Source organism: Hesperophylax consimilis, chromosome 27 (assembly GCF_061612785.1).
Source record: "Hesperophylax consimilis isolate HC1 chromosome 27, BYU_Hcon_1.0, whole genome shotgun sequence".
Lineage (NCBI taxonomy): Eukaryota > Metazoa > Arthropoda > Insecta > Trichoptera > Limnephilidae > Hesperophylax > Hesperophylax consimilis.
Window position 1 is genome coordinate 24,629,509 of NC_142862.1, and position 27,601 is coordinate 24,657,109.

At 34.1% G+C, this 27,601-nt stretch overlaps 1 protein-coding gene across 1 annotated transcript in view; it reads right to left on the reverse strand.

The window, feature by feature from the left end:
• The window catches only part of fra (neogenin protein frazzled), a 255,958-nt gene that overhangs the window by 51,480 nt on the left and 176,877 nt on the right, over window positions 1–27,601 (reverse strand). The window contains exon 2 of the mRNA XM_089647815.1: window positions 1,418–1,598. Within this exon, the coding sequence (XP_089503941.1) occupies window positions 1,418–1,598 (181 nt within the window). The remainder of the gene's footprint in view (window positions 1–1,417; window positions 1,599–27,601) is intronic.

A 27,601-nucleotide genomic window follows, 5' to 3' on the forward strand; every position in this document is an offset into this window, starting at 1 on the left:
TTCGGACAGTTCTTGGCGAATTCTTCCCAAAAAAGATATCTTTTTTCCAATTTTCTTTTGGGTATATTCAGCATGTTTGTTAAAGTTGAGTTTGGTATCTATTATAATAATAATTCAGAGTAAAAAAAATTCTGTGTACAAACCTATAGCGTGGTTATCATTTATTGGTAACCAACCGTAAGAAGACAGGATGTGTAATATATATATTAAACCATTAAAACACATGATACTATTTCATCATCAAATTAAGTTATTTTGTTGTATGTATAAAGGTGCATCTCCTGCTGTAAAATGTTTCAAAAATATCCAACAAAAATAAAAACATTGGGATAAGTCCACTATGTTTTTGTTTTCCGTGGCCGAAGGAAAACGAAAAACGTTGTGGTGATTTTCTCGTTTTCGTCAGATGTTTTGAAAACATTTTGTCGCAGGAGACCCAACTTTAGAAAAACTAAAACAAAAAAGGGTGATTAGCGCGACCGGGATAGTATCAGCTTATATTTCATTTTCAATCTAAATTTTCAAGATATAACAGCAGAATATTATAAATATCATTCAATTCCTTCAGTGAAAGGGTTACCAGAAGATGGCAAAGAGGAAGGTGGGAAAGCTGGCTGGCAATTCAGACATGGTCAGCAAACACGGCTAAAGCCATTTCAAGCAACGTTTAGATTCTGAATGGTGATCTTTATATACTATACTGAGAGTACCTTAACCTTCCAGCGGGCGCGTTGAGAAATTTCCCTTGAGCGGGCGCTTGTCGTAAATTTTACGTCATCGAGTTTTCACCATGTTCTTTATACAAATGTTAGGGAATTTCTTTAAGTTTATGAAAAATGATAATAGGCAGCACTATTATCAACAAAAATTATTTGACTTTCTCAAAAAAAAACGAAGCAACACTCTAAACATGTTAATATTTCAAAACAAATATTTTATCTTATTTAGTCAGAATCAAAATTATCATCCTTACAATTGTTACAAACCACCTCATCTGAAGAATGGTTCTTGCATGTAAAGGACTGACAACGGCAACACTTCATTGATGCTGAGGATCTTTTTTTATCCAGTGCACATAACCGACAAACGCTGAGTTTTGGAAAGCTTCTATTTTCTTCTTCTGTTATCGGTTCAACTGCCCGACCGTAATTCACTTTGATCCCGTAATTCAGCACTTATATACTGCGGTAAATTATTGACATTTGATTTGATTTGATTTGACTCTAGCATATCTCGAAGCTCGATGCTTACAACTAAGTGGTAAGAGTGGGGGAAGCGATAAGGCGCGTCTGTCGTAAATTTTACGACAGCGCGCCCGCTGGAAGGTTAAAAAAATGAAATAATATCGGCCGCCCGTGTGCACAACAAACACTGCAAACAAGAATACGTCCCTGCTTCTGGCTACAATGTGTCTCACCTGTAGGGGTCTCCGGTGGTGTCCAGCGGCGGCGCATCGTCCAGGGGCAGCGTGGGAGCCCAGCGCCAAGTGGTGAGTGCACCGGGCGCGCCCGCCGCGGGGGCGCAGTGCAGCGAGAGCGCGCCGCCGCCGGGCACGGACGCGTCCGAGGGTTCCGTCGCGAAGCGCAGCACGGACGAACCTGGAGACAAAAAAAAATTGTTATCATTTTGGCAAAATTTTTATTATTTCTTCTTTTGTGGTCCTCCGTAATCTGATGTTGGCCATCATCGGGACATAATTACCAATACCATGCTATAAAAGCTTTCAACAGTGTAAAACTTGAAATTTAAATTGAGGAAAATAAAAATAAATTCACACACAAAATTACAAAATGGATTAAAGAACAAAAATACAATATTACCAAAATGTCATAGCAAAAAATAAAAATAAAACCTACACGTAACACACAAAACCAATATAAACACACATCACTCACAAACACACAAGATTATTTTCATTGTATTACTTTTTAATTTTAAATGTATTATTTTCTTTTTAAATGTATTATTTTCTCTTTAAATAATATGTAGATTATATTTTCATATTATAAAATGAAGGCCTCAGCACGGGCAAGCCACCCAGTGAGGCCTACATTACTGGAAAACATAAATTGTAAAAAATAATGTACCAAATAAAAAAAATAAAAAAAAATAAAAAAATAAAAAAAATATTGTGCTTCATCATTACACAGTAGGAATACTGTAAACCTAATATTCAAAGTATAAATATTGCCCATTTGGTTAAGCACCATAATATTAATTTGTTTTTGTTTTCGTTACCTCAACTATTTCGTTGCCACTATGTATTTAAAGGATCACTAAAATGTGTAGTGCTGACACGCTTTAGTGAAAAGCAAATAGATGGCATTGCAGAAATGCCTTTGGACAAAGAAATTCAAATCACATGATTGCTACGGTGACAGGATAAATCATCACAATGATAATCCATCACATCTTTAAAAGTTATATAAAGTCATTGAAAGTGATGAAACAAAAACTTTATTTACTGGGTTAAGTAGGTTAGGTTAGGTTTAATTTTTTTTTCATCGTTTCTAATGACTTTATATCACTTTTTAAAAATGTGTTGAATTGTCACTGTGTAGAACCGATTGCTACAGTGTATTTTTTAATTAACAAAACTACTGTTCATTATAAAATTTGTTTCCATCGGGTCTGGCTGGAGATCCGAATTGCTTTAAAAAACATAATAATTGTGAAAGGTGGCTATGCAATTACTATAGTATTACCATTTCAGGAAGCATCGCTTTTTAGGTTAGTGGATCTTTTGACACACGTTTAGGCATTAATAAACTGTTATTATTTTTAATGATAAACTAATGTTTATAAGACAAGGTTTTATGCATAACATAAAGGATAATAAATAATTATAAGCAATAATTAGATTTTCACTCGACTAATATTGCTAATGAGTACGAACGATATAAGCAGGAACAATACAAGTTATCATGGTAAGTTCTGTTGTACAAAGGAGTTCAATGATTGTATATGCAAACAAGAATACAAAATAAGTTCTTAACCACTGGAGCTTATTTGGCTACATTCTGGCCATTACACTGGTTGGTACTATGAAAATTATTACGATTAAAATAAAATTAAAATCACGTGCTTTGTAATTGTCATTGCTCGCAAATAACAGTGACAGATGATTTCATGATTGTGAGCTATGGTTATGTTCAGAGATGTGCAAAATGGGTACCCAATACCATTAAAATGCAAAATGGAAATGGGTCAAAACTTTTCAATTTGAAAATGCAAAATGGTTTTTAGAAAAGCATTTCAAATGCAAAATCCAAAATACCTATTTTCAAAATGCATTGAAAATGCAAAATGGTTTCTCAGGTCAAAAAATAAAAAAATAATAATAAATTTTTAAACAGTTTTGTCATTTAATAATGGACATCAATGTAGAACAAACATATTACATGATGGTAAATCAAAAAATGCCACGACTACGGATTATGAACCACAAAAAATTTGCGCGGGATAAATGTTGCCAACGTAAAAACATAGAAACTGCTATCTAACATTTAATATTACAGCGTCATGGCCCCATGTTCAGTATTTGAATCAGTATTTTTTGTAATGGTATCACACAATTGCCAGGGCTCCTACCAGGGAGCAACTTGACAAATGTAAATTATCTCTCATAGCGAGGTTGAGGACCGACTGATATTTGGGGCTTATGAAAAAAAGATGAGTGGAGATAGTAGGAAGAATGTTGCAAAAAAGAATTTAAGATGCAAAATGGTTTTTAGAAAAGCATTTAAAATGCAAAATGGAAAATAACCATTTTGCATTTCCATTTGAAATGGATTTATTTGAAATAAAGTACATCTCTGGTTATGTTCAAGGTGTTTTTTTGACGAGTTTTAGTATCGTCTCAAAATATTATTTCTATGCAACTATCTATATGCAATCGTAATTATGGAAATAATGACCGTGTAAGGCGAAAAGTTTTCGTGGGGGTATCGCGATTTGTGGATCGGTTTTAATAAAAGTATGGTGTAAAGCAGTCGTTAGGCCGGTGGAAAAATAGCATTTACGGAAAATTTTCAGTTTCAACAAAAATTAATATGGAATTTTAAAGATAGAATCGAGTAACTGATCATAAATCGATACTCAACGCCTCATAGAGCTCATGATCGAAATAACGATGGCCTAGAAAATTCAAACAGAAAAAGCTGTGCAAATTTCAAGACGCCGCAACTTATTATTCAAAAGTGTTTGTTTGGCAATCATAGCAGATTCCGCTTTTACGTCTAGCCAAATCGTATTAACATTTTTACTAGCGGTTAACACGGCAATAATGATATTATTGCATTTTATTATTCATCAATAATCGTTAGAGCCGCAAAGCCATTTTGGTAGGGCCTATCAAACGTAACAATCTGAGTGACTCCCAAAGCATATTATGGCATCGTAAAATGAATGTCGTCAAACTATTACGATCCGTTATAATATTATTTCCAAAGGAGGTTTCGGAAATACGTAAGCACGATCTCTCGCGACGCCGATGTGCCGAAAATAGCACCAGAGTCAGGACCGAAATATACATTGGGCCGATCAGAGGCCGCACCACGGGCTCTATCGTTTTAGAGGCTTCTTGTTGAAACAGATTAAGGCGATGCCATACGTAATAATGCAAAATCCTGTGTTTTTGGTTTGAAAATTTGGTCGCCTAGAAATGTTTCAGATGCTTTAATTAAATACTGCGAGTAGAATACATCTTGGCCTTTGAAATAATCGAGTCTTTTTTAGATAAGCCTTTGTATAAGCCCAGAAAAAATAATGTAAAGGCCTATGAAAACTGCTTTAAAGTTCAAAATCTCCTACTTACGAACCCATTTTCGGTTATGATTTCATTGTACAATGTGGAAAATTAAGTTATTTATAAAATGATCGAAAAAATAGATATTTATGCCTGAACATCCTCAAAATAAAATAAAAGACACTTTTTGGCCATGTTTATTTCTTGCATAAATCAAAACAGGCGGATGGTGTTAGCGGGAATTTAAACCTTATCGCCATCTACGTAAGGGTTGTTATTGATAGCGGCTCAATTTAAAATATTACACGAAGTAGTGCATCGCCTTAATAGCCCAAGCGACCAAATTCTTACGAAATATTACGAAATTTCAGATTCAGTCGAAATCAGTAGTAGATACTCTCAAAATCGATGTGATGAAAGACCAACATTCAGAATCGAAAATTTGCTTGAAATGGCTTAAACCATGTTTGGTGACTAGATATGAATAGCCCGGTACTTCCCCACCTTCATATCCCCTTCCCCACCACTTTTGGCGTCACAGCATACCCTAATTGGGGATGCCATAGTCTCACTGGATCCCGACGGTTGAAGCAGGTGGATCCTCTTTGCGGTGTTCACATAAAGAAGGTTTTTATTTCGGAAAATTAAAAAAAAAGCTTTTCATTTTAAGATCTCGAAAAATAAGTATTAAAATGATCTCGCCTTGATCTGACACTGTCATAAGTCGTGCATTGTGTGTGTGAATGTAAACGGTAAATGTGTGACTGTCAATAGGTGGCGCTAGGCTAAGGTCAGGGGTCGACAAGTGGGAGAAGTGAGAGGCTGTAGCAGGGAGAGGGGATGGGGAAGGTGGGTTATAGACGCCGATCTGAGAGATTTATCGGATAAACAATAAAGATGAAACGATAAGAATAGATTTTATTAGAAATGTAACAAACTGCTGACTGTTATTTCTTTATGTCGCCCAATTCCTCAGAATGATAACATTTAAAAGAGGTGAAACAGCATTTCCGTGAATTCTGTGGAGCTGCTATAACTTCTTTGCTGATTTGATCGGAATAAACTATTTTCTTTGCTGACTTATTTCCTGATTTGACCGAAATAAACTATTTTCTTTGCTGACTTCTGATTTGACCGAATAAACTACTTACTTTGCTGACTTATTTCCTGATTTGACCGGAATAAACTATTTTCTTTGCTGACTTATTTCCTGATTTGACCGGAATAAACTATTTTCTTTGCTGACTTCTTTGCTGATTTGATCGGAATAAACTATTTTCTTTGCTGACTTATTTCCTGATTTGACCAAAATAAACTATTTTCTTTGCTGACTTGTTTCCTGATTTGACCGGAATAAACTATTTTATTTGCTGACTTATTTCCTGATTTGACCGGAATAAACTATTTTCTTTGCTTTTTATTTTTTCGCAAATAAAATGTGAGTTATTTCCTGTGGAATTATCAGGAATATTTGTGTCGTCGTATTTTTTTGGCTTGTTAAACCTCGTACATATACATAAGTATTATTATTATTACTAACGTAGGCGACACATTACATCCACAACTCTATTTGCAAGGATGTTTTTCCTAGGATTGGATGCAAAATGTGTTTTATTAAAAAAAGTAGTGTCTCCGGAGATTTACATATTATTTTTGTTAGTGGTGAAGATTTCTCGGATGCCAGGGCAACTATAATAACTAACTTTGCATTATAAATTAATAGCTGCACAAAATAAAATAAATATAGATTGTTTTTTTTGTTGTTTGTTTTTGGGGTGTTATGCCGTGTTGCGCTAACTCCTTCTTTATCGATCCCCGGATCTGCCCTGATGATGGACACTGCAACGCTGTCCGAAACGTCGGCTAAAGAAGGAGTTAGCGCAACACGGCATAACACCCCAAAAACAAACAACAAAAATGCTTTTGGCCGTGAGAATCTAAAAACTTACCAAATATAGATTGTCTTCAAAAACAAAAAAAAATCAAATGAATTTTCAAGAATGACTGAAGAGGCACCCCTCTGACTGAAACAGGGTGGAAAATTTGTATTCAAATGAACGAATTATTTCTGCTAAGATATTTTAATTTACAGTTTGTCTTATTTTATTAACCCTTCAAACCTCTATACCGCTATATTTCTTAAAGTGTGTGTATTTTTGCTTCGCAATAAAATCCAAATAAATAGGATGTTTCTGAACGTATCCGAAAATTAAGAACTGTTTTTGAAAGGTGATGAAATAGTCTTTAAAATTTTATAATTACGAATCTCTAAATAGTATAAAACAAAGTCGCTATCGGCGTCTGTCTGTTTGTGCAAAATTCAAAATTCAACAATTCAAAAAAATATTTATTGCACAAAAATACAGAGTACAAAGGGTATAGCTTATAGGTTACATCTTATTTCTTCCAGCTAATCCAACTTAGTGCGCTTAGTTCTTCTAAACTACGCAACTGATTTTGATAGGGTTTTCACTATCATTTAGAGAATTTCTTCCGGAAGGTTTGTATATTTATAGAAAGTAGAGAAAAGTCGATATTTTGTAATCAAGTCGAAAAAAACATACTTTCGGGCACTTACATTGCTAACGCTGTCAAGATACATTCAAATAATGTACACTAATGTGGAATTGTATATCTTTAAAATACCTACAGAAAATTCCGCAATGGTATATATCTCCTAAGGATAATTCCCAGCAACGCCGTCAGCTAGTACATTTTTTAAATTAAACATTAAAATTTAAAGTTTTAAAAAATGCTCTCCTTACGTATTTTCGTCTAAAGATTGAATTAAAATTACTGATAACTAAAAAAAACACATGTTATTAGACAAACGTAATATAAACATTACTGCTACCACACTTTTATTATGCAAATTTATTATAAACATTACCGCTACCACACTTTTATGTGGTTTCATATAAAAATAATAAATAACAAATTCACAAAGTTTCATAATGTTTTTCTAAATTGCGGTCGGAACTTTTGGTTTGATAAAGGTGTACATTTTAATTATTCTGTGGTTAACTTCTATATTTGAATGTAAAGCTTGGTATTTTTCTTTCTAACACCGTTTAGTTCATATTTCTAACTATGACGATAAAGGAGACAACAATTTCCATGAGACCAAATCAGCTGTTTTAAAAACGAACAAATTGACTCTACGGATAATAGCTGTTTTTTCAGAAAACTGAACAAATTAGGCTGAGAAGTTAATCTTCTGGTGTTTAGTAATAATAATAATATTTGGATGATTTGTATAGCGCCGTTTTTGTGCTAAATCACCTCAAGGGCGCTGTACAAATATATAATACATTTCTACAATGATCTATGTTATTACTGGCTCCATGATAACTCAACACAGTGACAATTAAACACACTTTTAAAAAGTGATATAAAGTCATTAGAAACGAGGCAAATTTTTGTTTTAACCTAGCCTAACCTAACCTACTTAACCCAGTTAAAAAGGTTTTTGTTTTATCACTTTCCATGACTTTATATAACTTTTTAAAGAAGTGATGAATTATCATTGTGATGATTTATCCGGTCACCATTATTACTAACTATAATGACCGGTCGGTGGCCGAGTTGACATCGCGCTTGGGTCCCACCCAGGCGTAGTGTGTTCAATTCCTTGACTGGCTAAGTCCTCCATCACAACACAAGCAACATTTTCCGCTTTCTGTGTTGGTAGTAGGAGATTTTCAAATATTGTCAGGTTATTCGTAACCCGGGAATGTTTGTCTCTCTTTAAAAAAAAATATGAAGATAATATACAGTACAATACTTACCTGGTAGGTTACTTGAGACCTTGAGATTAACACATAATTAATATTAACTAATTGTTTATTAGCGAAATTTAGATACAGGATTTAGGACATAATTGGATATAACTGGACTTTCTCTCGGGAATGGTATATTTAATTTAAGGATATGATAGCTTAAAAAGGTAAGTTTTTAGTTTAGACCTGAATTCTGTTGGACTTGTTATGGATCGTAGTTCCGGAGGGAGTTTATTCCAAGCCTTCGGCCCAGATACTCCGAAAGCGCGATTACAAGGCTTGCGCTTAGGTTCCATCAGTCTGCCAACAGCTGATTTACCTCATACCAGTCAAGGAAGTTCTGAAATCACGAGGTGCGGCGACTCCTTCGACCTCGTCCCCCATAATAATAAAAACGCATTTATACAGCGCAATTTGGTGATATTTCATCCTAAGTTCACCATCATGAATTTTCCCCTAAATAACCTAGCTGGGCGACCTTTTATTTGGTGCCCCTCGTGATGTGGGCAGTTACCTTCATCAAACACAAGTTCATTATATTTTTATGTGAAACCACACCGAGTGGTGTACCTGTGTATTTTCGAGGTAATTTGGTTTAGTTGAGTTATTCTCTATCCTTGTCTTTTAAAAGGACGCTTTCACCCTCGGGACGATCATAAATTCACGAAAACAGAGCAATTAAAATTATTAATATTACTACCCGTTAAAAATCATGGGATATTATAATTCCATTTTGTTGTGTAATTAAACAGCAGATTTTTTTTAAATATACTGTTTTTACAAATGAAACTTGATAACCATGTCAATGTCAAAAGTGCAAAATAATATATATATTTTTAAATTACTGTATAGGTAGGTACTTTGAATTTTGATCCAATTTTGAAAATGACACTTAAATTCAAAGCTAATCCGAGTTACTGAGAACACACAACCAAAATAAGTATTTTTGACGACTAGTGCAGACCCATGAAAAATCACGGGATATTATAATTCCATTTTCTTAAATTAAATCTTCAATTTTCTTAAATTTAATCTTCAATTAAAACCATTTTCTTATCAATTATTATATTATAGATATCTACTTCGTTTTTCCAAATTTTTCACACAATAAGTTCCAATTTTGAAAAATACACTTATATTTTAAGTAAATTCGAGTTCTACAGTACATTGAAACAGTGTTATAGACAGACATGCATACGATAATAGTAGGTATCTTTTAATATTAGGAGGGTGAAACGAGTCTGTGTCTGTACTGCCAGCCTAAAGCTATAAATCGATACACGATGATTAGAAGGTACAAAAGTATTAAACTTTGTGCATGTCAAACAGCGACCGGAACGCACTTCACTGTTGATGTAAACTATGATATACACTAGGTGAGCCATGTTGAAACATTTAAATAAAGTAAATAAATAGTAAGAAGTTAAGATGATACAAATTTCATTTATTTTGTCGTTAACCAAATATACAATGTCTTCGTCCGCTAACGAAAATAATGTGTTTTGTTTTATGTTTGACTATTATATAATTTATCTTAAGACCCCGTAGTAAGCGTTCAAATATGGTTTGAAAGGGAGATATGTAAATACGAATGTTAGAGGGAGCGTGCTAATATTAAAAAAACGATAAGAATTAAGCGAAACTGGTGAAAATATTTCATAAAACACGAATTGTTTGAAATAGAGCTAAAATCTTTCTACAGATGCTTCAGTTGCATTTAAAAATGTGAATTTCTTCTTGTCTATGACATATTAAATAACGGAACAAAACGTGTTTTCAATAATTTTTGGAGATTACTTTGCGATTTTTTTTCTATCGAGAGAATTTCATATAATTGACGTTTCGGCACAACAAATGTATAGATATTATCTTAAAAAATAACATTTATTTTTTGGAACTCAAAAACTTAAAGAATGAACGAGAAACTTGTTATAAATCTGTAGAAATTGGGTAAGTGGGGGCTTAAAGAGAAATATATTTCTGGTTGATGCAAATTAAAATACATCCCTGTTTTTCCCTGATATTTATTTCTCACAGCACAGCCCCTTGTTTTAATCTAAGTATATTCAGTGACCATTTACTAGAACAGTATATGGTTCTAACCTTTATCCCTGCAGCTTAATATTATACACCCACCAAAGTCACTATAAACCAAGCATTGTTATAAAACCGCGGCTTGGTCTTGGTCACATTTCACATTTGCCACGAGTGTTTGTGTATTCAGGAGCCGGGGACCTCATCATTGACGACCTGTTCAGACCAATCATTCGCCTCAGGGTGGCAGACCTCCAAAGGTCTTTCAATTCTGGAGTCAGAAGGAGAAGCGATCGGTGTGAGAGCTGACCTCCAACCGACGCTTCTACAAGAAGGTGATCTGAAATTGAGATCAACACTGCCACCAGACGATAACAGTCAAATCTCCCCAAGGAATATTCTGGATAAGGAACGCCATTACATAATATTGGAGTTTTACTAACCATTCAAATTCTTATTATGTTGCCTTCCTTATCCAGAATATTCCTCATCCCCTGTCTGGTGAGACTACAATTGAAAAGACAGCGTAACTTCATCGCGTGCGTACACGCCTAGCTGTTGGCGGCAGTGGCTGATTTCACAGAGGAAGGAAATTGCGCGGCAAATGGTGCGAAATCTGAACACTGAGAAAAGTTAAGAGGAGAAGAGAAGCCGAAATCGGATAGAAAAAGAGATGATATCTCACCAAGGAATATTCTGGATAAGGAACGGCACTACATAATAAACATTTGAATGCGTATTTCATCACCTTTCAAAAAACAGTTTTCAGTTTTCGGATACGTTCAGAAATATTCCATTTAGGTCTGATAGCAAGTGCCAGAGACCTGGGGGGGTTAATGTCCACACCCGTTTGGTCGATACAAAACTAATCATATTTACAATCGCAAAATCCAACCTTGTGTAATCTATTTCAACGACCAAAATGCACATTATTGATCGCATTTCGCAGAGCGGAATTCCCTGAGCAATAAACGCCGACTACAAATAAATTTACAGTCAACTGCAAACAACACATAATGGCGCGAATACATTTGCGGACCGAAACGCGAGCCGAGCGTCGAATTATGGGAAAGGGACGAAGCAACGAATCAAATGGCGCTAAACGCAGCATTAGGATTTGCATTAAGGCCCCGTAGTAAGCGTTCTAAGATGGTTTGAAAGGGAGATATGTAAATACAAATGTTAGAGCGAGCGCGCTCGTATTAAAAAAACGATAACAATCAAGCCAAAATGGTGAAAATATTCAATAAAACAAGACTCGTTTGAAATAAAGCAAAAATCTCTTGACAAATGCTTTAGTTGCATTTAAAGATACACTGTGAATTTTTCATGCCTATAACATATTAAATAACAGAAAAAAGCGTCTTTTTAATAATTTTCGGAGCATAGTTTGCGATTTTTTTGTATCGAGGGAATTTCATATAATTAACGTTTCGGCTTAACAAATGTATATATATTCTTTTAAAAAATAACATATATTTTTTGGAACATAAAAACTTAAACAGTTAACGAGAAACTTGTTATAAGTCGGTAGAAATTGGGCATGCGGGGGCTTAATAATAAATAGTTAATTTGTATCCCTAAAGTGAACACCACACAATCAATGGCAATTGTCAATTTTATCGTCAATACTTCTATGTACAGGCGCGACGAACGATTTAGAAGTTGTTACATAAATTATTTCTAACAAGGTATTGGACCCTTCTACATATGTTATGTGTATGGTTTCGCATTAAACATTGTGCATTAGTTATATTATCAACCTGGAATTTTTTGGGACGCGTTGCACTTTGGACGGAATGGAAAAAAAAAACGCGAATTAAGTGGTTTTTGCAAATGTTAATTTTTTTAATATTTATATTTTTTTAGTGTAGTACAATAGTTTCTGCATTTTATGTGTTAATTTAAATATGTTAATAGGGCTTGATGGAAGTTTGGCAACGCTGCAAAGTGTGTCGTAAGTTGGATGTTCGACATCGCGTTTTTCAGTTCACTCCTACGCGTGAGCAGAGATGGTTGTCTAATAAGTGACGTTTGGATATATTTACAAAAGTTTGTTATAGCTGACATTCCTCAAGGTATTTTTAATTTAATTTACTAAACTATATATCCATATATCATGTGTGTGAGATTTGAACTAACATCTAATTTTACACTATTTTTGATTTTTTTTGCTGTTAAAATGCATATTTCAATTAGCATTTAGAAACAAAACATCGTTTGTTCCCATTTATGAATATATAAATATTGTAGGCTGAAGTCTCACCTTTAATGTCATATATAAATTGTGATCATCTTTTGTCCTTCCTTGAACAATTTTGTTATTTTCAGGAAGGCCTATATGCATTCCCCGGAGAGAATTATTCGAGGCATTAAAAGAACGGGGTATATTAAATGCCACTTCTGTGAAATCAAAAGAGTTTTTAATTAATTACGTAACACAAAAATACCACATAGCGGCAAGTTCTAACATTTTGAGCCCTACATTTTACAAAAACATTAAGAATTTTTTACTACAATTAATGAAGAAATTTCTACATCAGAGTATATTAATATTTTTACTTAAAAATAGTTATAATTCATTAATAATATTAAAAAAAAATATTGCACTAATATTTAGCCAGCAAACAATTAATTCGTGTTTTTTCTTCATTCCGTCCACTGTGCGTTGGTTGCCAAACAATCTCAAAACCGGAGAAGTTCAAATCGAAGGAGGATTCATTCCATGTCACGATTGTCGACGAAGTCATTTCACTCGAACAACGAGCGGTTCGACCCACTGGAATGGTTTTTGACGTTTGGCGTATGTAAGTATGTACCTTCGACGGAACTCAAGAATAATAACGTCGACCAATGTATTTACTTTCGACGGCGATTGTGAGCGGCCTGGATTGGAGAATCGATACCCTGAGCAGTGGGCCCTTTTGGCTGGGGACTGACGAATCCTTTCGATAATTTCGTTAGTAAAAAAAAACCGGAGTCTTCATCCTTGGACGATGAATAATCGAAAAGCATCTTCCGGTCCTGCACTCGCACGGGCTTTTGTCTTGGGGACAATATTGACAAGGTCATTATAGAATTGACAAGAAGATTATTTGTTGGAATTCTAGCTGAGATGAGTATATAAATTTACCCTTTTAAGCTGTCATACTCTTAAATTAAATATACCATTCCTGAGAGCAAATACAATTATATCCAATTTTCCAATTATGTCCTAAATCTTGCATCTAAATTTCGCTAAAAAATAATTAGTTGATGTTAATTAAGTGTTAATCTCAAGTGACCTACCAGGTAAGTATGGTACAGTATATTATCTCCATACATAGTTAGTAATAACATAGATCATTGTAGAAATGTATTATATATTTGTAAAGCGCCCTTGAGGTGATTTTGCACAAAAACGGCGCGATACAAATCATCCAAATATTATTATTATATTTTTTTTATTACAAATATTCTCGGGTTACGAGTAACCTGACAAAATTTTAAATCTTCTTCCACACAGTAAGCGGAAAAAGTTGCTTGTGTCGTGATAGAGGACTTAGCCGGCCGGGGAATTGAACTCACGACGCCTGTGTGGAACCCAAACGCGATGTCAACTCAGCCACTGACCGGTCACTTTTATTTATCATCTATAGATGTTTTTTTTTATCAAAGTAACATTCTCACCACAACATTCAATAAAGTTTTTGGAATTTAGGATTCGTAAATGGTTTCCAAAAGTTTAAATAAATTATAATAGAAATCTATTGCGTAAACATGAATATCTTATTGGTGCCTCCCCAAGTGTGTTAGCGTACTGTGCAGTGTGCAGCTGACTGTAGTTAGTGTAATAGTAAACAGTGCGCCGCCACTTTCCTCCGGACTGTTAGGCACTTTTAACTTCTAGACAGGTTCATAGATGGCACTTTCTCTCCAAAGCTTTAATACGGCGGCGAACATTTACAAACCATCACAGATACGGGAGCATGAAATTAATATTTTTAGTTAAAATTCAACACGGTACTTCATACAATGTATTCTTTCGGCCTTTTTTATAATTACGTTTATGAAATGTTGGCACAATTTCAATGTAATACCCCTTAGTAAAAATTCTATCCCGCAATCACGCGGGATTTAAAAAAGGTGCGGGATTTGCAAATCCCAAATATAATCTATGTACGACTAAAATGATACGGTCATGAACCTAGTATGGTAGCTGATGAGAATTCAAATGAATTGTAATGTTAAATACAGGGTTTTCCAATAAGAGGTGTTATTTTGATATTCAATCGTAAAGGATCAATGGTTTCGTTGCTTGTGTGGCACGTAGCGCCGTCTCGTTGAGAGTAAACGTTGTCCAGATCAATACCATCCAATTCCGGCCATAAAAAATCATTAATCATCTCTCGATAGCGCAATCCATTCACCGTAACTGTTGCTACAGCCTCATTTTCGAAAAAGTAAGGTCCAATGACTCCGCCGGACCATGCACCAAACAGTCACACGTTGAGGATAGAGAGGCTTTTCAACAATAACTCTTGGGTTTTCCGAGCCCCAGATGCGACAATTTAGCTTGTTGACGAAGCCACCGAGGTTGAAATGGGCCTCATCACTCAAGATGATTTGCATTTGATTCACTCAAGTGAATTTTAATAATTTCAATGCGTTGTTGAAGCGTGTATCGTTCCATTTTTATTAATGGCGTAGTTTCTACTTGTCAAATGTAAAAAAATGACAGCTTCAAAAGTAACATCTACCGAAATAGCGGGCTATTCAAAATAACACCTCTCATTGGAAAACCCTGTATGTATGTAAAATTGTACTTAATATATAAAAATTCAGCCGGCGTGTGTTTGTTCTCACACAACTCGAAACTGTCAGACCGATATCGCTGAAAATGTAAATGTTTGTTCTCATTAGTACTGGGGGTGTTTCGAGAGTGCTTTGAATGGTAGTAGAAGTCGGGGACGCCCAATGAATACTTAACACAATATCTCTGCACCGGAATGAGATACGGAGTAGAATTAAAGTCCATGTAATTTAGTCTTAAGGCGATGCCATACGTAGTAATGCAAAATCATGAGTTTTTGGTTTGAAAATTTGGTCGCCTAGAAATGTTTCAGGTGCTTTAATTAAATACTGCGAGTAGAATACATCTTGACCTTTGAAAAAATCGAGTATTTTTTAGATAAGTCTTTTTATAAGCTCAGAAAAAAATAATGTACAGGCCTATGAAAACTGCTTTAAAGTTCAAAATATCCTACTTACGAACTTATTTTCGGTTATGGTTTTATTGTATAATGTGGCAAATTAAGTTATTTATAAAATGATCGAAAAAAATTAAATATTTATGCCTGAACATCCACAAAATAAAATAAAAAGCACTCTTTGGCCATGTTTTTTTCTTGCATAAATCAAAACAGGCGGTTGATTTTAAGCGGGAATTTAAACCTTATCGCCATCTACGTAAGGGTTGTTATTGATAGCGGCTCAATTTAAAATATTACACGACGTAGTGCATCGCCTTAACAGTAACATCATGGTATACAGTAGTGAATGGTGGAAGAAGTCAGAGACGCCCGAGAAATACATAAGCAATAGCGAAGCATTGCTGGGTAATTTAGTTTTAAATAAAAAAAATAATTTCCCAGGTACAATTGTTAAATAGAAATCCATTCAAATATATTTAAGTACCTTAAGAGCATTTTTTAGGGTTCCAAATACCATAAGATCGTGGCAAGTGCGGTGAGCTACTATAGGGGTCCCAACTGCTCCCAACCGTCTGGAGCCAGTGAGACTATGGCATCCCCAATTGGGGTACGTCTGAGGTTGAAGGTAGTGGAGACAGGAAGGAGATGGGAAGAGGAACGTGAGAAAGTACCTGGCTATTCAATCTGGTCAAGTATACTATATATTATTTTTAATTAATAAATTTAGAAATAACACAAATGCATCAAATAAAATTTACTTGCTCACTTCTGTGGGACTGCCGACTTCATTGAGTCTACACTGGTGTTTCTTTTAATCTTTTTCTTTTTTTAACTCTTTTTGTTTGCGAGTAGTAACATTGTTCTGCATGTGCTACTATCATAACTACTAACTTGAGCATCCTGCATAGTGCTTACTAACCCCTCATGCAGGGACATTCGAGGTCTAGAATCGTTATAATATAGAGACGTCTTTCTATAAAATAAAAAAAGAGTCTTGGTTGATTACCCTGAAGGAGTAACTATATGTTACTTATACCGGGGTGGAAACCTCCAATGCTCACGCAGGAATTTGAACCCATGACCTTCCGATTGCTAGTCGAGAGCTTTACTCCACGACCACGGAAGCTATTTTATTTTATTTGGAAAACCAACAGTTATAATTATTACAAGGTATGGTGTAGTAAGTGTTAATTATTTAACCAATAATAGGTGTTCACTTAGGTATTTTAATTATTTAGTGAATATATATAATATTTATGTAACAAAAAAAGTTACATGAGCCTATAGGGATGGGATGGCGGAAGGGAGGGGTATGGGATGGATCTAGTCTGTGTAATGTGTAGCATGTACGTATGTGTATTAATAAAAAATAATAATGTAACATAATTATTTATTGATTTTAGGTTTGAAATTGTGGGGTGCTGAGTTAAATAAGTCTAATTCACTGTATGAAGTATTAAAATTGTATATTATTATCTATCAAACATAGAGGCTGTGAAACAGTCAAAGAATACGGTGAAACGCGGGAGTTAGCACAATGAAAAATTACTGAAAAATTTTGTTATGTAGTAAGAAAACAGTTTTGACAGTGCACGTTTTAAATTAAATTTCACTTTAAATTCAGACGCCAAAACGCGGTAGGTTTTGAAAGTGTCCCTGCATGCACATTTGAGTCCGGCGCAGTGACTTGACTTGGTGTCGGGCCAAAATTTGCGCAAAAAGTGATCTTTAAAATGAGAGGCAATAGTACACTACACTATTCCGCTCTTGCCTCTTGCACAGGAGCCAAACTACCCACTTAAAGCGAAATTCTCGCTTTCCCCGGCAGTACAGACTGCACTGAAAACAGTATGTTTATTTACTCTTCTGAATACAACATATTATTATACTCGTATATTGAATTTTAATTAAACATTCTTATTTCTTAATTATTATTTTTTTGGTAAACTAATGTTTAAGACAAGATTTTTTATGCATAGCACAAAGGGTAACAATTATTTTTATAAGCAATAATTATTAGCCTGAAACACTCATCCACATTGAAAAATCTCCTGATAAATAAAGATAAATAAAATAAAGTTGGTTGTTTTCAGGTGAAAAAAATGTAATAAGCAGTAATTGTTGAATGAATCACTAGTATATATTGAATTATTTCGCGGATAAGAGATAAGCCGCCATAGCTCAGTGGTCAGAGCTGTCGACCGGAAATCGAAAGGACACGGGTTCAAGTCCCGTTGGCGTCATGTATCTTTTATCAGGAGATTTTTCAATGTGGATGAGTGCTTCAGGCTAGTAATTATTGCTTATAAAAATAATTCTAATTTCTGTTACCTAGTTAGTTAACTATCACGCGGTTTCTCCGTAGAGATGGGCAGAAATGACGGACTGTCAAACAACTCTGTCTTGGCTGTCTCACACTCCTTGCCTCATTCACATTCATATATCGACTCATATATACTATTCTATTATTCTGACTCTTGACATGGCCCGACTCCAGGATCTGATTCACTTGATCGTGCCGTGTCTTCCTCGGGCGTCCCCGAGTTCTTCTTCCATTCACATTTGCGCCATATATTCAGCTTACACTTCTTTCTTCGTTCATTCGATCTTTTACATTTCTCACACGATCATACGCGGTTTTAACTCAGACACGCCTCAGGGGTCTCATTTCTACAGCATTCAGTCTACTTTCATTCTTCCTCTGCTAGTTTCATGCCTCACTGCTATACATCAGGGTAGGTAACAGCACTCTATTGTAGACTGCTGCTACTCAGCGGTTTACTAAAATTTAAAAAATACATTTTTAGAATTATTATACTCGTATAACCCTCAACTTAGCATCCCCAAAGATCCCCAAATAGTCTCATTGCCCTCAGTATAACCCTGGTGAAAGACCACCATTCGGGATTAAAATATTGCTTGAAATGGCTTTGGTTGTTCAGGTAGAAAAAAATGCTATTGCGCCATTATGCGTAGTAGCATGGGTGAACGACGCTGGCGACAAAACCAATAATGGCTTATGGCCTATCCCAGTTGTTTCCATTATCTATTTGTATTTTGTATACAGAACACACTATACTCTGCTCAGACACGGGGGCGTTGACAGTAATAAAAGATATATCTGAATATTTGTATTTTGTATCATGTTGTAAGAGTGCATTGAACTTTTTATTGCCCTGGAATGGTTTTAGTAAAGAATAAAATTGTTTTTGTGTTTGTCGCAGGGAAATTAATTCATTTTCGCTAATATGTACGTCTCATTGTACTGTCTACTTAAAAGCATACAGATCGACACGCATAACTTTGCAATCGGGGGACACTAGACGTCAGTCCTTAGTGTTTAATTTGTGTAAATAAATGTTCGAAACAGTTTTCCTATAAATTCCCCGTAAACTTTTATGTTTCAATTATTTTTATAAGCAACAATTATTAGCCTGAAACACTCATCCACATTGAAAAATCTCCTGATAAAAGATACATGACGCCAACGGAACTTGCTTATAAAAATAATTGTTACCCTTTGTGCTATGCATAAAAAATCTTGTCTTAAAACATTAGTTTACCAAAAAAAATCTTGTCTTAAAACATTAGTTTACCAAAAAAAATCTTGTCTTAAAACATTAGTTTACCAAAAAAAAATCTTGTCTTAAAACATTAGTTTACCAAAAAAAATCTTGTCTTAAAACATTAGTTTACCAAAAAAAATCTTGTCTTAAAACATTAGTTTACCAAAAAAAAATCTTGTCTTAAAACATTAGTTTACCAAAAAAAATCTTGTTTTAAAACATTAGTTTACCAAAAAAAATCTTGTCTTAAAACATTAGTTTACCAAAAAAAATCTTGTCTTAAAACATTAGTTTACCAAAAAAAATCTTGTCTTAAAACATTAGTTTACCAAAAAAAAATCTTGTCTTAAAACATTAGTTTACCAAAAAAAATCTTGTCTTAAAACATTAGTTTACCAAAAAAAATCTTGTCTTAAAACATTAGTTTACCAAAAAAAATCTTGTCTTAAAACATTAGTTTACCAAAAAAAAAAATTTTTTTTTGTTTCACTTTTCACTACAATATTACGTACATATTTTACCGTGACTTTAAAATTAACATTTTTTTACTATAATTTTTTCACTTGAAAGTTTTTGATACATTGAACAGTTTTAACTTATAAGTTTATGGAATACATATAAAAGTGAGTGTCTCTCTGTTTGTCCCCGGTAGGCTCAAAAACTACTGGAACGATTTCGTTGGAAAATTTCAAAGTTTGTTTTTATTGTCAGAAGTGTATAGAGAGAGGTTTGAATGGAAGAAGAAGTCGGGAACGCCTGAGGAAGACACGTATTATGTCTGCACTGGGCCTCGATTCTCGACGAAGTCATTCCACTCGAACAACGAGTGGTTCGACGCACCCGCTGTTCGTGTGGAATGACTTTTGACGTTTGGCGTATGTAAGTATGTACCTTCGACGGGACTTGAGAATAAGAACGTCGACCAATGTATTTACTTTCGACGGCGATTGCGAGCGGTCTGGATTGGAGAATCGATACCCTGAAATGAGATACGAAGTCGAATGAAAGTCGATATGTCATTTGTTTTAAAGTAACAATATGATATATGGTTTGGGCACCGCCGCCCTAAGGAACCATTTATTGGTTAACCAACACCTCTGCCACGGTCACCCAAAGTGGTACGCTACGTTTGGTGACTAAGCAGGGGTGCCCGGGTTCATCGGGTGAGGTGTGTTCAGATGCGCCTGCCCAACAGCTGCGTGGCGTGCCAGATCGGGAGACTGGTTTGGGGAGATCCTTTGACCTGTCCAACTGGTCTCTCGACACAATGAGAGGGACGTATTCATATGTCCGTCACTCCTTAACAGACTGATCCACATATTCGTACCCAACCCTCATACCTTTTAACTTCAACTCCTTCCTTTCATTAAAAAGACCCTCCACATAGCATCATAGGACCTAAATCTAAGAAAAAATGCTAAGGCTGTTATCTTTCAAATGTGGTCCTACATAATCATCTTAGATCATACGACGTATGTCTTGAATACAAGATGAATATACTTAAAATAAGAAAGCAACTAACTGATCTAATATGTTTACACGAAATAATTCACGGCCATCTTGATACTGCATTATGTCTTTGCAATATTGAAATAAATGTTCCCAATTCCCATTGTTTAAAACGCCATAGAATGTTTCACCTCAATACGTTCAAAAATAATATCGCCTATTTTAGCCCTCTGACCCAAATCTGTCGACTACATAATAAAATAGAGTGTGCTGAAGTAGACATTTTCGTGGATAATTTATATGGATTCAGATTTTTTTTCTGCTATTGCTAAAAACTATGTTGTGCTGATTATATTATGTATTACTTGCATCTCAGTTTGCGTCTCTTTTTTGTACTATTTGTCATTTGAGTGAGATTTCATATAATTTTAAAATTTGGTATTTTTATTAGTTTTATATTTTTATCTATTAAATTAATGTATCCTATGTCTGGGTAGATTTTTGTAATTGTTGTACCTATGATTGTTCTCACGTAAGTGAGTGAGATCGTCTGTAAAAACCCAGTACAAATAAATAAATAAAAATAAGCCATACTTATTTTTCTCCGTGTAGTATGTCAGGTTATGCGTAGCCTGGGAATAATTATATTTCTATTAAAAAATAAATAAAAATATCGTTATCTACTATCCACCCACCGCAGGTTGAAGACTGCCTAAATTTAGTTAGATAAACACAAAATAACTCCACGCATTGTTTGGGGATTTGGAAATTCCTACAACAGAGTGGTTGCCATCGATTTGTGGGTGAGAAAATTCCGCCTCCAACTTGCTGAACTATTTTTCTAGCTATTCTGGGAATTCACGTTGGTGGCTTTAGCTATATTCTATCATTAAATCCTACATAAGGCAGTCTCTGCAGACATTCTTGGAATATTGTGGAAATGGAGAGAAGCAACAACAGATTGGTGATGAGAGCTACTAGTATTATAGAACGAGGTTTTACCTGGAACAGAGTATTACGGGAATATCATTGATAACTCTTATGGTATGCTAGCTGATGTTTTTAATGTGACTCATATTGAAGTATTAAGCTGTTCTAATTAAATTGAGGTCACTGTATAACAGGTTTTTGTTTCTTCTTCATTTATTTCAATAATTTTGTACTAATGTATGTATATTGAAGCCGTCTAAGATTGTTTTAGAGTGTTTTTTTAATGTGAATATTGCACAAGATCCCCAACTGCTCTCTACTGTCCATAGCCAGGGGACTTTGGCATCCCCAATTGGGTGGGGAAGGGGAGGAGATGGGAAGAAGAGGATTAGATAGTATCTGGATATTCAAATCTGGTCGATACACTCGGCTAAAGACATTTCAAGCAACGTTTTTATTCTTGAATTATTCTTTCATCAGGGCGTTAAAGTAAAGCTCTAAAAATGATAATCATTTAAAATAAATCTACCATGTAACACATTAGGGTGCGATGTAGAGTTTAGATCTAATCGAAGTAAAATATGTGTTGTGTGGATTATAAATTGTTAGATTTCAGGCTCGGAGGTGTTGAATTAAATTATTAATTAAAGGGTCAGTTGTTTCACAAAATTTGAACAATTCGTCAAATTTCAAAGTTAATTTCAAAGTTCGACGAAAGTTCTGTTTTAATTTCAGTTCTGATGCACAACTGGTCCATTGTGAAATAATAACAGTACCTGAATAGTACTTGAAGTTTAAATTCGATGAATTGCTCAAATTCTGAAATAACCCGTCCTAAAGGAAACTTATTATTGTTCGTTCGTAGATGGCGATAATTTAATTATTTTAGAAAAAAAAAAAACACTTTTGACAAGATTTGGTTATTCTTACGGATAATTTTTTTTTACATTAGCTCCACACAGGAGACCCGGGGGAAGTAATTTCTCTCAGGGCCTATGTCATCTTCGGGGATGCTGTGTGGAGGGATGCTGTGTGAATGCTGCTAAGGCAATGTAAGGAGAGAAAGGAGAGGAAGATCGAACAATTCATCTTAATGTTTTGAAGCACAAATCAGCGCCATCTATCTACAAATAACTCAGTTTATGAATAATTTTATGTTTACCCTAACAGTAAACCTTCTTGTTAAACCTTGGTGTTTTTTCTGTGCTTCCCCTTATCTCAACTATCGACAAAATATATGTGTTTGTTACTATATTTACGACGTATACTAGCGCAAACCCGTAATAAATCACTGGATATTATGTTCGTAAATCTACTTAGACTGTAAATAACACTTTCTTAAAAATAAAAAAAGAGCAAACCCTTGAAAAATCACAAAATCTGAATTTACTTGACAAAATTAACCCAAATAAATTTTAACGAAATAACTACACATTTCAAATATAGAATTAAAATAATTTTCTGGTAAAAAAACAATCTATTTTAGGTAGGTACTTTATCGAATGTCCGAATTTTCGACACATCAGCTCCAATTTTGAAAATGACAATTAAACGAATTTTATGTTAAAATATATCATATTATAGGTAGGTACTTTCTTCGCTTGTCTTAATTCTTATCAGAATCAGTTACAATTTAAAATACTACTTAAATTCAAAGAAATTCGAGTTCATTTTACCAGAGTTTCAATCGCGCAAACCGAAATTAGTATTTTTGATTTAATGGTGATACCTATGGATTTTTTTTGAAAATTACATACAAAGATAGTGTACTGGCCACCTACGCCAGTGACATCGACGGTAAATTATCCGTTTTCCTCTCGAGGGCACCTTGGGTAAGGATTTTTCTAATAAAAACTCACCGAATGTCGTCGGAAAACTGACCATACGCCGTAAAAATAAATCTCCCCAGATTTATAAAATTCGGTACTTCAACCTTGCTAATAAGCAAACATTCCAAATTTGAGGATAACAGGCGCAACAGCCATCGGCAAGCGGGGGGTGGGGAGGGATATTTTAATGTTATAAATAATGTTTAATTTCCTACTATTTTGGCAGAATAAACACTATTTTATGATAGTTAAGTAGTTTCCTAAAAGCTTTTGATAGTGTAATATTTATTTATACCTTGGTATGATAAATAATAATTTCCTTATTTATTTCAATTATTATTTTATGTACATCCATCTTCTGTCCTATACACCCCTGATATTCTGATATTTTAATTTAATTTCTCTATAGATAATCAACACGGAGCAAAGAATATCCCCAATGAGACACAAGGGATAAATATAGGCTTTTCCAATAAGAGGTGTTAAAAATAATATCAAAAGATATTCAAAGAAAAATGCCATTTTTTAATATAAATGATCGAATGTTTATTTCATTATAAAGAGGAAGGAATGCCGTTAATAGTGAAAAATAACATCAGTCAAATGACCACCACGACCACGCCTACAGGACCATATCCTTTTCATGAAATTTTCCATAACCAAATCGCAAAGTGGCTGCCTTATGTCCTCGATAGCCTCACGAATTCCATCTTTGAGGTCTTGAATCGACGCTGGGCTGTTGGCGTAGACCTTCTCTTTCACGTGGCCCCAAAGGAAGAAGTCGCAAGGTGTTAAATCACAAGATCTCGGTGGCCAATTGTGATCACCTCTTCGAGAGATAACACGGTCCGGAAACTTTTCCCGTAAAATATCAGTGGTTTCGTTGCTTGTGTGGCACGTAGCGCCGTCTTGTTGAAAGTAAACGTTGTCCAGATCAATACCATCCAATTCCGGCCATAAAAAATCATTTTATGGCCGGAATTAAATACACATAACACCTCTTATTGGAAAGCCCGTATATAAACCCTTATTAAATATTATATATACTATTATGTTCACCATTGAATGATTGGTGAAAACGTACATCCGATTCATTGTTTCTCAAGACACAGTTGTTTTTTTTTAATAATAATATTTGGATGATTTATATGGCGCCGTTTTTGTGCAAAATCACCTCAAGGGCGCTAGTATTTACTCTTTGCAGATAAAATATACCAAACCAAATAAAACTTTTGCTCAAATTGTTCGGTTTTTGTTTTCGATTCGAATCTGTGGCGAACAAAATCCAAGACGAATAAGTAAAACTTCAACGCTGTAATAAAGTTTCGACTTATATACCAAAACAATATATTTTGTTATAGATATTATTTAGTATAACGTTTTTACAATAACTGTTTCATAATTAAATTAACCTCTCACAGCAAAATTGAGCAAGCGTCGCACAGACGCTATCTCTCTGAAGATAGTTGGCCATTTAATTTGACACGTTACATTACATTAGAACATTCGACATTCGAAATTATATTCTGTTTTCACCACAAAATTCACTAGAATTTGACATGTTACATTACGTTAGAGAAACATTCGAAATTATATTCTTTTTTCACTACAAAATCAACTAGAATATGACGTGTCACATTACATTAGAAAGAGACATTCGAAATTGAAATGATTTAATTCACCCACTGGAGATTACGAGTTTGTCCGCTCCACCTAACACAAAACCTTAGTAAGTAGGTATGTACGAGTATTCCCCGATACGGTGTGATTGTAGGCCGCTGAGTCGTTATAATGCTCCCTCATCGGTCGTGAAAAGGCCACGGACCCGCGCCCTGTCTCCATAGGGTCCCAACCAAACTGTCGATATATACGTGTCAACTGAGCATTACAATATAAGCTCAACTACACGGTGGCAATGATGCCACTTACCAAAAGTTATTTAATTAGTCACAACAATCATATTATTCTTATTTTCACAAGGACGGGTTGTTTCACTAAATTAAATTATTCATCAAATTTCAAGTTAAATGTTCTGTTATTATTTTCTCACACAAACTTGGATGTATCCGACGTCATCTCACATTCGGTGCGGCATTTAAAAAATAACCCTTCAAAATTAACAGTCCAAGAGGGCTTTTTCTATTTTTGCGGTTTTTTTCGTATTTTCGAAGTCACTTGTGTCCGTAACAGCATATTCAAAAAAATATTTATCGTGTATGTTTTTTAGATAGATGTATGTTATATACAACCTGTTAAAAATAAATAATCTAAAAAAATATTTTTCTTACTTTACAGCTGTTTATAAAATAGTAGTTTTCAATAAATCGCCAATCGACCTCAAGATTACTTTCATCTGCTACTACATACAACATGACAAAAATATATAAAAAATATTTTTTAATAGAACATATCTCAACCTATAGGACCCACTTTCTATATTTTTATATAATAGCTAAGTAACTGTGTGATATTATTTTGAAAAACTATGTAAATACACTTACTTTGAAGTCAATTTTATGTATTAAAAAACAGCAATTTGAAAAAAAAAAACCGTATAATTAAACAGTATTTATTCTATCTTAATTGATAAATAAATTAAATTAATTTAAAGATTTAATTGGTGATATTCTATATTCATTTAAACTCTAAACACATATAAATGATTGCATTTTACATATTCAATCATAACGCGAAGATCGTTCGCCACAAGCGGTCGTTCGCGACGCTCTCTTCTGTAAAGTAGTGTTAAAAAACGTAAGGGTAATAGTTTATTTTCGATATACGTATATATTGTAGACATAAAATCAAAACGTAGACTTTGTTCATGTAATTTGAAGGGAGCGTGTCAAAGGTGAACAAGAATTTGAATAGCGTTGAGGCGAACGTTGTTGAGATGATTGTACCTTGTTATATATTACCTTCCAGCTGAACAATATGTAGCAGGTCTTAATTATTGTCAACTCATCTCATTTGCTTGCGCCCGCTGTGGATATGTACGAACGAGACAGCAGTATTATAATTGCTTCCAGCAGTATAGACGAACAGACGTATCGTATTTCATGTGACTAGTGTTAGGGCTGTGCAAATAGATTTTTAATTATAATAATAATTTGATTATTTAATTTGGCTATTATAGCTCTTCGTGAATTGAACAAATGAAAATAAAATATAATTATATAATATAATATATGTATATATATTTTTTTTGTAAAAGATTATATATAACTGTTTGAACCCGTTAGTCAATCTGCCAAAAAATGGTTTATCAGGACGTTATAAAAATACATATATAAAAATACATAAATATTGTAAAAAATTCGTAAATCATTTTACTGCCAAACTTTTTCACTATCACGATCTAGGCAAAAAAAAATAGCACAAAAGTTCTATTATTTGGAATATTCCAATCTGTAAATATCCCTTAAATTAATTTTCCCCCATCAGAAACACCAGATAAAGCAAACAACACAAACCTGACCTCAATTATTTGATTTCCCAAAAAAAAATTATTCGCACATGCCGGGATTTGAACCCGCAACCTCTGCAATCGAACTCGAGAACCTTACTTACAATAAAAATATCAATATCCACTTATTCCAAGAAGGGAAAGACATTATTCTAGTATATTTTTAAAGTGATTGTTACCATACCAAATTTTGGAAGAATCTTAAATGTGTATTTATTTATAAGCCTAAAAATTTTTAACGTAAAAGTGGAATCATTAGTGTTTATATGAAAATATCAATATTTCATAGGAAACTATAATAGTCATTTTTTGTTTTTAACGAGTTTTATTATTCACAATTTACATTTGTTACGTATAAATTTTATTAAATTAGCGACCGGTTTCGACACGTCCGTGTCATTAACTAGCTATTACAAAAAATGTCTAGAAATTGTTATAAAGTGAATGCCAAAGAAATACAAAAAACAATAATAATATTAATAAAAATGCATAACAATAATAATAAAATAATAATAAATTTTGAATTTTATAAAATATATTATGATAAAACTATACTAACAGACCGAACGATTAGTCATAATAGACCCGGTATAGTTTTACATGATAATA